General features: G+C 36.3%; 1 protein-coding gene across 5 annotated transcripts in view; it reads right to left on the reverse strand.

The window, feature by feature from the left end:
- Positions 1-5,816: 5,816 nt before the first annotated feature.
- The window catches only part of IFT74 (intraflagellar transport 74), a 186,074-nt gene continuing 172,580 nt past the window's right edge, over positions 5,817-19,310 (reverse strand). For 3 of the 5 annotated variants that reach the window (XM_051961486.1, XM_051961467.1, XM_051961476.1), the window contains 2 exons: positions 17,646-17,771; positions 12,547-13,600 (listed from right to left, as the gene is read on the reverse strand). In XM_051961486.1, coding sequence (XP_051817446.1) covers positions 13,328-13,600; positions 17,646-17,771 — 399 coding nt within the window. In that variant the 3' untranslated portion in view covers positions 12,547-13,327. Of the gene's footprint in view, positions 6,235-11,814; positions 11,876-12,545; positions 13,601-17,645; positions 17,772-19,310 lie in introns of those variants that run through there. The other 2 variants (XM_051961493.1, XM_051961502.1) reach the window with 2 other exon arrangements.

The following is a 19,310-nucleotide window of genomic DNA, read 5'->3' on the forward strand; positions in this document are numbered from 1 at the left end:
AATGTCTTGACCCAGTTTCTCAATTATCCTATTTAGTTAGTCTGCCTCAGGTTATAACCTTTCCCTCTTAATGTTTGATGAGATAAAGGTCTACCTCAGTCACTCTGCCCCAAAACCCCAGGCTATAATCATTCCCTCTTAAATGGTTGATGAGATGAAGGTTTTATATCTTTAGGTTATAGACATTCCTTCTTAATGTTTGAGAGGATAAAGCTTTATCCATTTTAGAGGTCATTAGAATATCAGTAATCTCCCTCCATTGTGTCATCCTAGGAGCCTCCCCCACCCATAGGTTATCCCCACCTAGCTATCTCCCTCATTATGTCACTGTTCTTGTTATCCTATAAAAAAGCTTGCTGTCCCAGAACTCAGGGCTGCATTCTTTGAGATGATATTCTCGTCCAGCCCTGGGACCAAGATCATCTGGTCCCAGTATCTCTCTCCATTTAATAAACTATTGGTCTCTAATCTCTGTCTTGCTCAGTATTTCCTCCATTAAATATGCAGGGGAAATTCTACAATTATTGCAAGTTTTCCAAGGATCTAAAGAAGTTTTTGTTAGGTTTTATAAAAAAATATGAAAGACACTAGAAGTGGGGAATTCCCTTCAGGCCAAGGAAAACAGACTTGCAGATTCAGCTGCTTGTGCTGTTGCCTGTTTGCCTTTGACCATGGCATCTTTAATTCCCCAAATGCTACAGTCTCATGTAGCATATAGGAACAGGCCTTTTCTAAAGAAAGAAAGTATACATCCTTCTGGGTGATTTCAAACACCTTCAGGCCAACTTCTAATCCAAGAGGCCAGCCAGTGGAAACTTCTCTATCGCTTATACCAAGCTACTCATTTGGGGGAAAAAATGCTCTCCAATCCCTTGTGAAAGGGATTTTCACTGGTCACAAGCTAGGAGAAACAATGAGATCTGTCGGGTCTGCCAATTTGTACCCAAGTAAATTCTTGAAATCCTTAAGCCTACCTGGAGGAGGGGTACATATTTAGGGAAGGACTGGCAGATAGATTTTACACATGCCTCCTTTCGGAGGCTTCAAAACAGTTTTTGTTTTTTTGTTGACACTTTTACTAACTGGGTAAAAGTCTTCCCTTATAAGACTGAAAAGGCTCCAAGGTAAAGGAGCTAAAGGAGACCAAACTCATTTAAGATTAGTTATCTTCACTCTGCATGTCATCTTCTCTACCCAATGCTAAATGTCTTTGAAACATTATGAAGTTTGCTCAGAATACCGGAGCACTCCTTTCACTGTGTATAATGCCACCATTTTACCCATTACATTTACTCCTTTGAGAGTATACTGGGGAAATGCTATTTGGTATTTACTCTAAGAAAAGCTGTCTGGATGAGAGACATTCATGAAAACCTCGTCTACCCTCCCTAGTCTTCCTCTGGGTGGGGTTCCTGGTTACTGTCTCTAGTAATCCCTATACTAATTCCACTTTTCTTTTTATTACTCATATTTGGCCCCTGCATTTTTAACATATTTGTGAGATTTGTTTACTCCAGACTCTAAGCTATAAACTTCCAACTATTTGTTCAATCTGAATACCATCAGCTAACCCACTCAGAATCCTTCTGAATGCTGTTGCCACATCTTCAAATCATATGCCTCCCTTCCTCACTCTGGACCCCACTAAGCAGTTACAGCTCTATATCCCTTATCAACAAGAAATGGCTCCAGATGAGATTTCTGTCACTTTGTCCCAAATGAATTTGGAGTTCAAACTGCTTGAGAGAGGAAAATGATGGAATATAGCTTCGAGGGGAGACAGTAGTAGGGAGGTGCCCCTGGCCGTGGGGTGCTTCAAATCTGTCAGTGATTCTAAAGGCTTCTGGCTTTAGAATCAGTGATCCCGAGGTCTCCCCAGCCTTAGAGTGCTATTGTTCTAACAATCTGTCTATCAATGATTGTGAAATTCTTCTGGCATAGGAATATAATAACATTTCTTCCCTTAGACTTTAGGGAAGATATATTAGTGATCCCTTAGTGTTACTGTTCTGACAATCGGTCAATGATTCTAAAGTCTTCTGGCCTTAGGATAGTCCTAGAAACTGGTCAGTGAAAATCAAATTCCTGAGACCATTCCTCAGTTTTATCTCTCAGCCATAAAATTAGCATATCAATGACATGAAGAACTGGATAAATTTGTTTCCTTTCTCATGGTCCTTTGCTAAATTCTTTAGAAACTTAACCTACTTCAATTGGCATTGCAATTACAATAAAGTTTGCCCCTTGACTTGGATATGGGTTCAAGTTTGCAAATTCTTTTGAGACCCCTGGCAACACTGGTCTGTGATCCCCAGCCTTTTGGGATCTTTCTGAGCTTCAACATTTACTTACTAACACACACACACACACTGAACAGTCTAAGGCATTGAAATTTTGTTATATACTAATAAGAAAAAAAAATATATTTTTAGGAGGTAATTTAGTCTATTCAAAAATTAGAAGTTAAAACTCTGATAGCTCACAAAAAAAAGTAGGTAAACATCTTTTTAACCACGCCATTATATAATATACATCAAATTTTCTTCATCATACTTTTGGAAGACAATTAATGAAGTGTTTATGTTTCAATTTAGCATATATAGGTATTATATAATTTGAAGGCACAATCCTGTAATTAGATTTTAAGCTTCATGAGGGCAGGAAATACCTAAAACTATATGTCTTTCAGTGCCTAGAACAATACTGAATGAATTTGCTGAATGAATAATTTTCTCTCTGTACTGGATCTTAGGGGTTTCAAATCCTAAAAATTACTCTATGGATAATTTATATTATTTAAAAAACCTACCCAATCAATTTTGTTGCTTGGGCAATCAAGAAGAACCTACGAACTATTTAAGAACTGTTCAGTTTCAGACAATTCCAAAGAACTTATTGATGAAAAATACTAATCACCTCCAGAGAAAGAAGTGATGGAATCTGAATGCATACTTTAAAAAACTATCTTTATTCTTTTTGTCCTCATCATTGTTTTTATTTGGTCTGTGTTTTCTTTTGAAACATGCCTAACTGGAAATATGCTTTGTATGATTGTACATATGCTTACTGTCTCAGGAAGAAGATAATTGAGAGAGAGAATTTGAAGCTCAAAATTTTCTTAAAACAAAAGTAAAAAATTTTTACATTAATTTGAAAAAACTATAAAAATTTTCACATAAAAACTTAAAAAAAAGAAATAGTTTGGGTTCTTAATTCTGAATTTGTATCTCAAGAGATAATAGCCTATGGAAATTTAAAAAATCAATAACCAAGCTAAAATGAATCATTACTATTCAATTTGTCCTTTCTTAATTTCTCTTTTTTTTACACACAATAATTGACCTCGATATCTATGTAAGAATTATTTGACAGGAAAGAAGTGACAAAATGTAAAGAAATGGGCTTGGGGAATAGACTTATCACAACTTGGAGGGCACTACTATTAATTGTCCTCACTATATTGTTGTGATAAAAAAAAAAAAAAAACAAACCTTAAAAATGAGGAACTACGCAAATATCTCCCAGGGAAAAAAGAATACTACAAATTCATTGTGAAAAATAATAAGAGAGAATTTTTTTTTTTTTTACAATTTTCTCATATTGTAATTCATTTATAGAAACACAAATTTTAAAGGCTCACTGTACATAAAGTGAAAAAGGATTTCAGTTGCAACTTCCTTCCCTTACTATTTGCATTCTAACATGAATGGAACTCAATGAGCAATACAACTGGCTGAGAAAGAATCTGCTTTGTGTGAATAGTAGTCTCCAACTCTATCACAGCAAATAGTTTATTCTTGTTGGATTTGCTGAAATACTCTAAAAGGAAGAGAAATTGGTGAGAATTTCCCTCAGATAATGTTACGCCACAGTTCCCTATTAATGTCCTGACTCAGTTTCTCCATTGTCCTATTTAGTTACTCTGCCTCAGCTTATGACCTCTTAATGTTTGATGAGATAAAGGTTTTATATCTTTAGGTTATAATCATTCCTTCTTAATGTTTGCCAGGATAAAGGTCTATCCATTTTATACATCATCAGAATCAGTAACCTCTCCAGTACTTCCCTCCATTGTGTCATCCTAGGTGCCTTCCCCCATTAGATTATCCCCCTTTTTATCCTATAAAAAAATTTTGCTGTCTAATATTCAGTGCTGGATTCTTTGAGACGATAGTCTCATTCAGCTCTGGGACCAACCATGGATCCATTTGGTCCCAGTAAATCTCTCCATTTAATAAACTATTAAATTGTTCTCTAATCTCTGACTTGCTCAGTTTCTCTGGCATTACAATAACAGACTTTTTTTGCTTAAAGAAAACCTATTCAGTTGTGATCCCTAGATATCTTATATTAAATAATTTAAAAGAAAGTTTGAATTTTTCAGAAGAATAATTTAATAAAGTTTTTTCTGAAGAAAAAATTATTTCATTGTTTGGCCTCTGCTATGCTTTTCATCTGGAATGATACAAATAACTCTTTATTAGTGAGGTTCTACAGTGGTAAGCTCTGTACACCAACTACAATTCCTATTATTAATATTAAAAATCATTACTAACTTGGAACTTGATTTGAAAAGATGTGAAAAAAAATTTAAAGAGAAATAAGGTGAAGAAAAAGGGCAAATGCATTTGGCTGTCCTAAGAAATGAGTAAAGGCAAAGAGTATAATAGTCCATAATTATAATTCCCCATATACTTTCTTCCCAGGAAATACATAAAAATAAAATCAAGACAATTATATTTATCTAACCAATGAAATTATTACTTGCAAACAGTGAACAAGGGACTTTTTGTTAGACTGGGTTAAGTATGCTAAAATTCATTCCTGTGACTTCTAACTATATTTAATAATGAAAAGTAATAAGATCTATACTAGTTTTTTAAAAATTTCAAAAGGCACATCTAGCATGCTCTTTTAACAATCCTATACAAAAAAAATATATACTTTCTCCAGTCTTAGAAAAAAATATGAATTAATGGTGGGAGTGGGGAAGAGTGAAAGGAATTTGCTAGAGAAATGAATAAATGTGATAAGGGGTTTAAAAGTATTTCAAGTGGATTTCTCCGACAAAGAGAAGCTTTAACTCAAGTTTCAATTGATCAATGATGGACAGAAGCAGCTACACCCAAAGAAAGAACACTGGGAAATGAATGTAAACTGTTTGCATTTTTGTTTTTCTTCCCGGGTTATTTCTACCTTCTGAATCCAATTTTCCCTGTGCAATAAAAGAACTGTTCGGTTCTGCACACATATATTGTATCTATACTGTGACATATTTAACATGTATAGGACTTTTTGCCATCTGGGGGAGAGGGGAGAGGGAGGGAGAGGAAAAATCGGAATAGAATTGAGTGCAAGGGATGATACTGTAAAAAATTACCCTGGCATGGATTCTGTCAATAAAAAGTCATTAAAAATAAATAAAAGTATTTCAAGTTTTGCTTTTACTTCATCTTTTTTTTTCTGATTGCCAACCTTGCCTTTGTAAACTACACTCAATTGCCTGACCTGGGCTTGCCCCCACATTCTTAGTTATTATTCTGTAGGAGGAGGCAATTCTACAGTAAATATGTATATGCATAAATACATTTTCAATCACCAGATTATAGTGAATGATTGAAGGACTGCCATAAATCTTAATTCTCTTTATTTGCAAAGATTCATTTTTATCTTTAAAAAAAAGACAAAGCTATAAAAATATTGCTTCTATTGGCATATTTAATGGGATTAATAATAAAAATCTTCACTTCTTAAGGAAAACCTGGATAAAAACATATTCCTGATATTAATTAAAATAGCTGACAAAAAGAAGAGGGTAATTTTAACATCACGATTATTTATTATGTTAGAAGCATATTTGAATATAAAATAAGTCATGACAAAGCAAACATTTTCCTTTTCAGGAAAACTTAATCCATACATTTTAAAAAATCCTCTTTTGGACTGTTGCTCTCAAAAACAGGGTGATATTTCCAAGGATTCATTTCAATAAACCACTTATCAACAATAGTTTGTAGGCTATATTTTCTTCTGTTTTTAATGTTTTTCTAAGAATGAAAGCTCAGAAGTACAAGATTTAAAGTACTTGATGGATGCCTTGAAATAAAGTCTGAATTCAGTTTCGAGAGGTGTTGTGAAGAGAGTCCACGATGGTTTTATTGTATTCAGCAATTTGTTTAGTCACATTCTTCATAACTGGCCGATAATCACTCTCCTGACTCTTGGTTGCAATGACTGATTAAGATAGTTAAGGGAGATCACCAATAAATCACCAGCAAAATTTTAATTTAATTATGGTTGTTTCTACTGAATGAGATGGAGTGAGATTTCTCAAGACAGTTGTAAGTAAGGCTTTATCTACTTCAGAGTATTGAAGCATTGATTCAAGAGCACATGTCAATTCCCTTCTTGGTATTCTCTCATAACATCATTTCCTTCCTACTTCAATCAAATGTGGGCAACTATGTACTTATTGGCCAAATTCAATTTCTTTGGTAATTCTCACATTTAGAATGTAAGACCTTCAGCCAATGAGGATGATGGTTAGTGGTAAGAGGGGTATTTGTGTTAGGGACTATTTAAAGTGTAAATTCTGTCCCAAAAGTTGCCTCCTCCCTTCGATTGCTTGCTCAATGGGAGGGATACCAGTTATTGTAGGGAGAACCTACAATAAACTTTTGCTTTGCCCTCCAGCTTTTTTTATTAAAATGGTGACCACTCATCATTCTGAGCCACACAGTTTTGGGGCTTGACCAGGATCACACGACTTGGTGAGTAAGCAAACTACTGTGTTAGTGGAATGGCGCTCTGCTCTGATTTAGGCAGCCCACCAGTATCCAGAGGCTTCTCTTTGTTCCCCAAGATAAAGTGGGCCCGAAGTGGAGAAACTCAGGGTAAAGCAAAAGGGAGAAATTCCGTGGTAAAAATTCTGATCAGCTCGGTGTGACGACAGATCAGTAAGCCCCCTGTGAGCTCCTTGAGTCGAATTACAGACTCTGGAGGGGTGCTCTGGATAGCATAGGATAGGCCTTCTTGGGTAAGTGAGGTCAGTTGGTGACAACTGATGTGTTTGGGCCTTTTGGAATTTAGATTTCATCTAAATTCAATGGGTATTGCCCGGTCCCAGCCATCCCTCATGAAGAAAAATGAGGGAAAAAAAGGATCAGAAAATACCAGTAGATTGTTCCAATACTGCTAAAATATAAAGGAAAAAGCAAGAAAAAGATAAGGTATTGTTTTGTTGGGGATAACAATATATTGATGGAGGCACTATTTGGCCTAAGTATGGCTCCCTGGAAGACTGAGTGTGCCAAAAACTAAATTTGTATGTTTGTTATGGGCCAGAACTCTGAACTTGAAACAAGATTGTTACAAGGTGCTAAGTCAGTAGAATTGATGAGACAATGGTTATCTAGTTTAGCATGGTGATTAATAGTTCTCTGAGTTCAGTAAGATTGATTCAATCTTACAACAAATAATGACTTCCTAGTGATATAATGATTGGTTTATACTCAGTGTGGAGCAAATAAGCAGGGACTGAGAGAAGAGAAGACAGAGGACTGGAGGAGCTCAAGCTCTGGGAGCCAAGGAGAGAGAGATTCATTTTCATCTTCATCAGCCTTGTGGTGGCTGGCCTGTCCTCCTAGTTTTCTCCACTGAAACCAAGTCCCCTCTGAAGGCCAAGAGAAAGCTAGCTGACCACCAGGAAAAGGAGACAAAGACTTTTGGACTTCAACACCTGGCTATTCTTGTGGTGATTAATCAGCTGAAAAGAAGGCTGCCTCCAAGACCTCCAGAAAACCAAAGAACACTACATATGTTAATAATAAAGAATCTATTAATCCAGAGGAGGCCATATATACTGGATTATGGCTCTCCTGCCCAATAATGTTGAGTAAGAATCAAAGAATCAAATCTCTCCCTCTTCCATATTTAGTCCCACCTCAGAAAGCCATGTCAAAACCGGAAAGGTCTTAATTCAATCAGTCCCTCCAGAGGCCCTGAGGGCACAGGAGGACTTAATTCAATTAACCCACAAGGGCCATTTGCTTCATGAAGGAAGGAATTAGAACAAATTCAAAGGGATATCCAAAATTACCCTCTTCCAGAGCCCCAAACCTCAAGTCCTAAATTGTATCCCTTAAGAAAAGTTCCCTTGGCTCAGGGAGATATAGGATATGTGAATGCTCCCCTGAGCACCATAGAAGTCAAGACCTTTAAGAAGGAAATGAGGCTCTTAATAGAAGATCCCACCGGGCTAGCAGAACAATTTGATCAATTCCTGGGTCCTAATCTTTTTACTTGGGGAGAACTTGAATATATTTTGAATTCTTTCTTCACACAAGAGGAGAAGCAACTAATTAGAGGAGCAGCTATGAGGGAGTGGGACAACAGACACCCTCCAGCAACAGTAGTCGTCCCAGGTGATCAGAAATACCCTTTAACAGATTTGATTTGGAATCACAATAACCCCATACATTGGGGAAGTATGAGGAATCTTAGAGAACTGATAATTATGGGAATTCAAAATGCAGTACCAAAAGCACAGAACATGAAAAAGACCTTTGGAGTGCTTCAAGGGAAGGACGGAAGAATGAGGGTTTTGTAAATAGTAAGGATAAAGAACTGGTCCACCATACATTAGAGAGGTACTGGAAAATATTCTGCCTCCTAGGCATGTAGCAATCATACACATAAAGGGACATCAGATGGGAAATTCTTTTGAGGCAAGGGGAAATAGATTAACTGATGAGAAGGTCAAGGGAGTAGGAGACCAGGCAATTATTCATATAATGGCCTTGATACCTGTACTTCCCCCTAGTCCACCCTTTTCCAGTTTTGCCCAGAAGGAAAAAGAGCAAGCTTCAACTCTCAGAGAAGTTGAGAATTCGGAAGGATGATGGCTTTTATCTGATGGCAGAAAGGTACTGACCAAAGTAAGTATGAGGCAGGTCCTTCAGCAACTGCACCATGGCAGTCATTGGGAGGTCCAAAATCTGTGTGATGCTGTACTGACAAGGTATGTTTCCCCTGGCCTATAAACTATGGCCTGACAACTGGTGGATGGCTGCCTTGTTTGTCCAAGGACTAACTGTCAAAGGATTGGCTCAACGCCAGGTCCTGAAAGGGGGGCGACTTCTGGGAATCAGAAGTATCCAGGCGGACTTCACTGAGCTGCCACCAGTGGGCTGCCTCAAATATTTGCTGGTCATATCAAATCTGACCTCACGGATGGAGGCATTCCCCCTCAGCCCAAGCAACTGTCTCGACAGTAAGGTCTTATTAGAATAAATTATTCCCAGATATGGAGTAGTGGAGAAGATAAGAATTGGATCAGGGAACACATTTTTCTGCCCAAGTATTGCAGAATCTAATTAGAGCCTTAGAAATCACTTGGCATACTCCCTCTTCTGAGGAAGGATGAATCAAGAAATAAAATTGCAACTGACTAAATTATCTTTAGAGACCCAACTACCTTGGACTAAATACCTTCCTTTTGCTCTGGTCAGAATCAACACCAAGGCATGTAGAGATATTGGGCTTTCACCTTATGAATTACTGTACGGTCCATCCTTTCCAGGCTTCTCATATGGGAAACTGGGACTCTATTTTAGGGACAAAAGATTTATTTCTTAAGAGATATGTTAAATCATTGGTACAACATTTATAAGAACTACAACAAAAAGGGTTAATAGCTCAGACTCCTCTTCTAGGTTTCCCTATTCATAGAATTCAGGTTGGAGGTTGGGTTTTGATCCGATCCGATCTATGCTGGGACGAACCCTACAAGATGATACTGACCTTAGACATTTCAATCTGGACCCAGGAACGAGGCTGGGCACACCATACCAGAACAAAAGGACATGGCATTGCCTTTATCAGATTGAACAGCTGAAGATAAGGGAGACCTCAAATTACATTTGAGGAGGGGCCTCCACTGAATGGGAACACAATCTCTCAACCCAGTGCATTGTAATTGTCTATATATCACTCTTCTTTTTAAAAATTACTTTGGGCCTCTTCACTTGTTTGGGAGCTAATATATTTTCCCCTAGGAATGTCACCTTAACCTCACAGTGCACTTATTTACCTTTTAATTGTTCAGGGATCTGTTATATTGGATTAATAAGGCCAAAATTTTTTTTTCTTCCTGAACAAGCAGACAAATATTTAGGGATTCAGTTGTTTGATGACTTGGGGAGAGGGAAACGGAGTTTACATACTTCCATTATCCAGACTGGAGATGCAAATGATTGGGGTGACACCTAGTCCCCAGAATTAGTTAAAGAATATAGGCCACTCACCTGGGCTCAAGATGGAAGTTGGGGATATAGAACCCCAATATATATGTTAAATAAGATAATTAGACTTCAAGCAGTTGTAGAGATTATCACCAATCAGACAGCTAAGGCACTAGATCTGATTGATAACTAGAATATTCCAAAATTCATTATCCAGAGTGATTAGATTAGAATGTGTTAAAAGGGTGGGAGTCAGTGCCCCAAGAAAACCAACAGGAGCAAGAAGGGGATGAGGAATTAGATAAGGAATGTGAAATTATGTTACAAAAATTTGGAGAGATCTCAGTGTATAAATAAGAGGAGAGACTGGACGAAATGGGGTGAGATCTCTCAAAATAGTTGTGAAAATCAAGTAAGGCTTCATCTACTTCAGAGTTGGACTAGGCCTGAAAGTCCTTGAGCATTGACTCAAGGGCATACGTAAGTTCCTTTCCTGCTATCCTCCCATGACAACATTTTCTCCCTACTTCAATCAAATATGGGCAACTATGTACTTATTGGCCAAGTTCAATTTTGCGTTTAGAATGCAAGCCCCTCAGCCAATGAGGATGATGGTCAGTGGTAAGAGGGATATTTGTATTAGGGAATATTTAAAGTGTAAAACCTGTCCCAAAAGGTGCCTCATCCCTTCAATTGTTTGCTTCACTGGAGGGATGCTGGCTTCTTGCAAGAACATACAATAAACTTTTTGGAGATATCTCCAGCTTTTTTTATTAAATGGTGACCCCTCACCATTCTGAACCACACATTACCTAATCAAATCAGAACTATGAATGCTACAAAAAAATCAGAAATGACATAAAAAAATTATGCTATTTTAATAAGTTAGCTAATTAATTAATTAATTTTGCTGAGGCAACTGGGGTTAAGTGACTTGCTCAGGGTCACACAGCTAACAAATGTTAAGTGTCTGAGACCAGATTTGAACTCAGGTCTTCCTGACTTCAGGGCTGGTGCTGTATTCAATGTGCCTTCTAGCTGCCCCTAGGTTAGCTTATTTAATAAAAAGAACAAAGAAATATATGTTGAGTTTACTTAACCAGAACAGAAACCCAATAAAGTGCAACAACTGCATTCCTTTACCATGAATGGCTTTACAAAACATTGACATACCATAGAAAGTAGAGTTTTTTGGCACTGAAAATATGTTCATATTTAACTGTTCTTCAGTTTTTTCCCTATGCCACCTGGAGGTTGAGTCCTGTTTGGACCTGTCTTGCCTAATTCCACTTCTGAGTTGAGAAGATTTTAAGGTTCAGAGTTGGTTGGGGATTTTTTTTTAGCCTTTCCTAAAGCTATCTTCCTTGGCCTTTTCCCTTCTATGTTTTCCTTGCTCCTTGCCAGAAATAATGGGGATAGTGATGGTAGCTGTGTCCAGAGCATTTCACCACACAAAGTTCCAATTCTGAAGTAGCAGTATATTGCAGTATTTGGTATGGTTTCATGGGAGGTCTGTGACACAAACTCTGAGGAAATCACCCAGGCAAGTTTATTGTAGCTTTTTAAAGGATACATTCTTTCATCACAAAGTTATTTTGCTCATGGTGCTGCCATTTCCTCTCCAAATTTGTAAGCTGAAAACAAAAAGAAAACTGTTAGTAAGTTCTCAAACTCAACAGCTATACACCCATTATGAGGATAAGGGGAAAAAAATCCTCAATTTTAAAACTTATCAAGTCTTAGTATGAAATTCTGCTGATAACGCCAGTGTAAATAAACAATGGAATATAAATGTACAAATATGCATTTGATTTCTAAAACAACTTTTATTCCAATTGTTTGTTTTTAAAACAAAGAGCTTTTCTAACAAAGTAGATGTAAACTGTCAGATCCTTACAATCTGATATCTCTCACTTCTAAAATAAGAAGCAATTCAAACATATATATGGAACAACAGGCTGAGAATTTTTAGTGCAAGGAATACTGTTTAAAAAAGCTAAGGGAAGGGCAGCTAGGTTGGCACAGTAGATAGAACACTAGCCCTGAAATCAGGGGGACCTGAGTTCAAATCTGGCCTCAAGACACTTAACAATTCCTAGCTGTGTGATCTAGGGCAAGTCACTTAAGCCCAATTGCCTCAAGAAAAAAAACCCCAAATCCTAAGGGATCTGGGTTCTAGTCCCACTTCACATACAAAGTAACGTGACTTTGGACAAAGTACTTTATATATCTGGATCTCTATTTCCTTGCTTATAAAATCAGGAAAGTTAGAGTAAAGATTATGATTTAGAACCAAAAGGGATTTTAGAAATAATTTTATCTATGTTCTTTTATATGAAAAAAGTCTTCAGCAGGTAAAGTGAGAAACTTGAGGTCACTCAGCTAGAAGAGATTTTAAAAAGAATACATTGCTAGCTCTTTAATTTAGTGTATTGTCTGATCCTGTATATCTCTTCTTTAGAATTTGTGAAGTCTTAATACCACAGAAGATAGTACATCCTAACACTGTCAAAGGTTCAGCTCTATAGAAGAAATTTCCTTATTTCCAGAGCTGAGTTGCCTGATTAAAGACAGAAGTTGCGATAAGAAGAGAGCTGCCAAGAGAAGATTATAAGAGGGCTGGTGAAATGTTGGCTTTGTTTCAATAATTTCAGCATCAACAGGAAGCTAATGTGAATATTATATTGATGGCTGCTTCCTCAGAAAACAATTTGACCGGTATAGTATTAAAATTGTTTTTTCAAAAAATCTATTCAATGAATCAGGCTTTTCCTTTATGAGACATATTAAATAAATACGTAGTTTTTCTAAGCAAAAGCATTGTATAAAAATGCTTAGTATTTAAAAATGTTTAATTTATACCTTTTGTTTTATATCAACTTCATTTCTTAAAAAAAAAAAAAAAGACCTGGATCTCCCAGTCTCACTCTGAGTGTTCTTTCTTACACAACTCCTTTCAACCCCCTCTCTCTTTCCTATATTCCCAGTTCTGAACAGCAGCCTCTCTGGTAGTAAGGTTTATAGATATGCATCACTACACCCTGAAAATACCTTCATTTCCAAAGACATCTCTCTCTCCCTTCCATTTAATGATGAGCCAATGCTAGGGAACCTAGCAACAAGAATGCTAGGGAACAGCATAAACAAGAGTCTGCATTAATCTTGAGACCCTTCATAATGTACCTTGCACACAATGTCCCATTTGTATAGGCAATAAGTCTGTCCAAAGACAAGTCTTGTCTAACTTGACCCTTGTGGTCTTTGGCTGGTTGGATCTCAGTCAGCTCACTCTTGGGAATGGATGTTGAGGCCTTGAGTGTGAGTTCTGCTTCATTGGGTAAAGGTCCGGGGTACACACCCTATAGACACGTCAGGACAGGCATTGAGCATGCACCAGATCGAGATAGCCCCCACTGTCTCAGGAGTTGGGCTCCTGGATATACATTCTAAACATATACTTATTGTTGGGGCATGCTGGCAAGGGAGATGAGAGGGGTATAAGAACAGAATAACAGAGGGAGAGAGAGGAAGCAGGGAAGCAGGGAAGCAGGAGGAGAGACAAGATGATGTAATCAAGCAATAAAGCTTCTCTAATTGCATAAAGGGTGTCAGAACTGCTCTGTCGTATCAGGAGATGTCCGTCTTCTGAAGGTTGTAGAGGTGACGATAATTGTGGGTAAGTGCTCAGACACCAGCTGGTGTCAGCAGGTCTGCACTAGCTAAGGACCCCAACAAGTCAACCCATAACAAAGGATATAAAAAGAGGGAATAAATCAAATGAATTATTTGATTCATTTGTTATTTTGCTCATCAAATCAACTAATATATCATTTGCATTGACAGTACATATAATTTCCCCACTTCTGTAAAGAAGAGAGAAATGAATTTATTTTATTCTTTGGAGCTAACCTTGGTCATTAAAATTATACAATCTTCAGTTGTTTTGTTCTATTTGCACTATTACAATCATATCATAGTTTTCTTGATTCTTAAACTCTGCATTTCTTAATACAAGCTTCATACTTCTCTCAATTCTTCACATTCCTCATTTCCTACAATATAGTAATATCCCATTATATTTATGTATCACAATTGATTTTCCATTATTTGTTATGATAAAATATACTAGTATTAATAATAGTGTGTATATGAGTACTTAATTTTCAAAAGGAAAATATTTTTAAAATAATGGCCATGTATATGAAAAGAAAAATGAGTTGGCCTTTTAAAAAATACCAGATCAGAGAAGCTAGGTGATGCAGTGGATAGAGCACCAGCCCTAAAGTCAGAAATACCTGAATTCGAATCTACCTCAGACACTTAACTCTTCCTAGCTGTGTGACCCTGGGCAAATTACTTAATCCTTGCCTCAGCAAAATAAATTATATATATATATATGATCTAGGCATAAAGAATGATATTATAAATATATTAGAAAACATAGGATAATTTCTCAGATCTGTGAGAAGGAAGGAATTTGTGACTAGAGAAATACTAGAGATCATTATTGATCACAAAATAGATAATTTTGATTATATTAAGTTAAATAGTTTTTGTACAAACAAAACAAAAAAATGGGAAAACATTTTTACACTCAAAGGTTCTGGTAAAGACCTCATTTCCAAAATATATAATTAACTCAAATTTCTAAGAAATCTTCTTCAATTGATAAATGGCCAAAGAATATGAACAATTTTCAGATGAAGAAATTTAAACTATTTATAGTCACATGAAAAGGTGCTCCAAATCACTATTGATTAGGGAAATGCAAATTAAGGCAACTCTGAGATACCAGTACACATCTCTCAGATTGGCTAAGATGACAGGAAAAGATAATGACAAATGTTAGAGGGGTTGTGGGAAAACTGGGACGCTGATACATTGCTGGTAGAACTGTGAACAGATCCAACCATTCTGGAAAGCAATTTGGAACTATGTTGAAAAAGCTATCAAATTGTGCATACCCTTTGACGCAGCAGTGTTTCTACTGGGCTTATCTCCCAAAGAGAACTTAAAGGAGGGAAAGGGACCCACATGTGCAAAAATGTTTGTGCTAGCCCTTTTTGTAGTGGCAATAAACTGGTAAGTGAATGGATGTCCATCAATTGGAGAATGAGTGAATAAATTATGGTATATGAATGCTATGGAATATTATTATTCTGTTAAGAAATGACCAACAGATAGTTCACATTCGTTTCCCAGTGTTCTTTCTTTGGGTGTAGCTGCTTTTGTCCGTCATTTATCAATTGAAACTCAGTTAGGTCTCTTTGTCAAAGAAATCCACTTCCATCTACACCCAAAGAAAGAACACTGGGAAACGAATGTGAACTATCTGCATTTTTGTTTTTCTTCCCGGGTTATTTATACCTTCTGAATCCAATTCTCCCTATGCAACAAGAGAACTGTTCGGTTCTGCAAACATATATTGTATCTAGGATATACTGCAACATATCCAACATATAAAGGACTGCTTGCCATCTAGGGGAGGGGGTGGAGGGAGGGAGGGGAAAAAAAATTGGAACAGAAATGAGTGCAAAGGATAATGTTATAAAAAAAAAAAAATTACCCTGGCATGGATTCTGCCAATATAAAGTAATTATTAAATAAAAATTAAGGAAAAAAAAAAAAAAGAAATGACCAACAGGATGATTTCAGAGTGGCTGGGAGAGACTTACATGAACTGATGCTAAGTGAAATGAGCAGAACCAGGAGATCATTATACACGGCAACAATAAGACTATATAATGATCAATTCTGATGGACATGGCTCTCTTCAACATGAGATGATTCAAACCAGTTCCAATTGTTCAGTGATGAAGAGAGCCATCTACATGCAGAGAGGATACTGTGGGAACCGAATGTGGACTACAACATAGCATTTTCACTATTTCTGTTAATGTTTGCTTGAATTTTGTTCTTTCTCAGGTTTATTTTTCCTTCTTGATCTGATTTTTCTTGTGTAGCAAGATAACTGTATAATTATGTATACATATATTGGATTTAACCTATGCTTTAACATATTTAACATGTATTGGACTACTTGCCATCTAGGGGAGGGGTTGGGAGGAAGGAGGGAAAAATTTGGAACAGAAAGTTTTGTAAGGATCAATGTTGAAAAATTAGCCATACATATATTTTGTAAATATAAGACTTTAATTTAAAAAAATAATAATGATGAAAGGAGTGGTTTCAGAGAAACCTGGGGAGACATATTAACTTATGCAAAATGAAGTGAGCAGCTGAACCAGAAGAACAATTTACACAGTAACAACAATATTGTAAAAATCAAGTGTGACAGACTTCGAAATTCCGATCAATAACCCACCCCAAATCCAAAGGATTCATAATAAAATATGCTTTTTATTTACAGATAGAAAAATGTTATTCTAAGAGTACATACTGATAGACATTTTCTTCTGTTTCTTTCTTTCTGCACTCCCCACTCCTTTTTGCAAGGTAAATGGAATTACATGACTTACCTAGGGTCCCACAGCTAGTTAAATGTGAAATGTCTGAGGCTAGATTTGAACTCAGGTCTTCCTGACTCTGGGGCCAGTGTTCAATCCACTGTGCTATCTACGTGCCCCTTCTTTCTCTTTAAAAAACAAATAAACAAACAAACAAAAACAAATATGTCTACTGTGGAAATTTGTTTCCCATGTATACATATCTGCAATGGGTTTTACTTTTCTTTTCTTCTCAATATGTGGGGGAATGGGAAAAGGGAAAGTGAGAATTTGGATCTTAAAATGAAGACGATTAAAAAAATAACTTCAGCAAAAGAAAAAGAATAAAGAGTCTAAACAGCAAAAATTCAGTCACTTATGAAAGTGACAGTAAGAAACTAATTTGGTTGGAAGGAAAATTCTTGTTGAAGAGTTTTAAGGAAAATGGGACTGGCAAGGGAGATAAAGACTGTCTTTTAAAATTATACAAGAGCAGCCAGAATAAAATTTAAAAGCAATAAACAGAAAGTCTTAAGGAGACAAAATTGGTTGAATTTAAAGATAATCTTTTTTTCCCAAAACCTATTGTTAAATGGTGAAAGGAAATTGTGAATAAAAATTGTAGAAGTCTGGATGTGGAGAATAGAGGAACTAAGTCTTGGGATAACACAAAATTTATGTAAGACAGCATTCCTATTCTCACAAAGCTTACATTCTGGCAAAGAGAAAAGACATATACACAGATAACAAATATATACAATAATACATATTAAATATATTAAATACAAAATAGAAAGCTTTTCTTTTAAGGTTATAGGAAAAGTATTGTTTTCGGCCCTAGATTCTGAATTGAGGAAGAAGCAGGATAAATCATCTAGAAATAAACCAGGTTATACATTAGATTCCAACTCTTCCCTTTCAATTAAAAATTAAATCCTAAAAGATTTTTTTTTCTTACCTGAGAATGAGTCTCATTCTCTTGTAATTGAGTCTTTAATGTCTCATACTCAGAATTTAGCTTCTCCATTACTTTCTTATATGTGTTTCTGCGTTTTGATAATGCTGTTCTTGCTTTCTGGAGTTTCTGGGAAAAAATACAATCAACATTTGACCAATCACTATAAAAATATGACAGTATAGTGATATCAATTATGGCTACATCACTGATCATGATCCATGAGTAGTGGAAGCCCAAAATATACTAGCTCCTGACCAGCACATACTGCTTGGTGATGACCTGGTTACAACACTGTCTATGCTGCCTAAATTAACAAGTGAATCCTGACTCTTGCTTGCCAACAATATTCTAAGCCATAATATTAGAAATGATTTGCCACCCACTATTATCTCTATGGTGAGTAATTTCCCACCATCTATTACTTGTATCCTATATTATCTATCCCTCTATTATCAACAAACTATTCTCATCCCTACTTTCATTCTTTCATTCCCATTCACTCCAAATCTAATCCATTTAAGTTCCATTCCACAGTGAACTAAATTCCCTTCATTCCTCTTCCTCTTACCTACTATCTAACAATGGATGCACACCCTCTACATAATGGTATTGTATGAGAAATTGCGATGTTTTTTGCTCTCTCATTACCATTTCCAGTCTCTCTCTCCCTTTGCTCATATCAGTAAAGACTTCTCCCTTCTGTGAAATTTCATATCCTTTTCTGTTATGGGCCAGAACTCTGAACCTGAAACAAGGTGCTAATTCAGTAGAATTGATGGTTATCTAGTTTATCATGGTATTTAATAGTTCTCTAAGTTCAGTATGATTGATTTACAACAAATTTCCTAGTGATAAAATGATTGGTTTATACTCAGTGTAGAGCATATAAGCTGGGAGTCTCAAACAGAGTTAGAGGCAGAGAAGACAAGAGAACTTGGTGACAGGAGCTTAAGCTCTCAGAGCCAAGGAAAGAGAGATTCATTTCCATCTTCATCAGCCTTGTGGTGGCTGGCCTGGCCTCCTGCATTTTCTCCACTGAAACCAAAACTCCAGAAAGCCTTTAAGAAAGCTAACTGGGTCCCAGGAAAAGACACAAGACTTTGAAAGAGATAACAAAGGATTTGGATTTTAACTCCTAGCTACTCTTGTGGTGATTACTTGAACTGAAAAGAAGGCTGCCGCAGAGACCTCCAAAAAACCCAAATAAGAATATCATACTTTTCAAATATGGTGGTTACTACACACTGGTTTCCAGATCACTCTCCTTCCTTTCTCAAGGAAAAAGTCACTGTCTCCAAATCTTGCCCTTCCTTGCATTAGAGACTTTAAAATTCATGCTGGAGCTCCCTCAAAATCTCCAGCTTCCCAATTTATCAACATCTTCAATCTCATAACATACACCTTACTCACACATAGGATCTGAATTTGATCTCACAATTAACTACAAATCCTACATTTTCTTAATAATAAAAAAAGACATTTCTTCTGGCAATAACCCCTTAATAATATGTTTATATATTAATATTTAATTAATGTATTTAACTAATATTTATTTAATAATAATTAATATAATAATATAATTAATATTAATAATAATGGTCAAAATACCATAAGGATTAGCTATTAGAAGAGGCATCTCCATAATTTCTTAAATTTATATCTTTG

Source organism: Antechinus flavipes, chromosome 1 (genome assembly GCF_016432865.1).
Source record: "Antechinus flavipes isolate AdamAnt ecotype Samford, QLD, Australia chromosome 1, AdamAnt_v2, whole genome shotgun sequence".
NCBI lineage: Eukaryota > Metazoa > Chordata > Mammalia > Dasyuromorphia > Dasyuridae > Antechinus > Antechinus flavipes.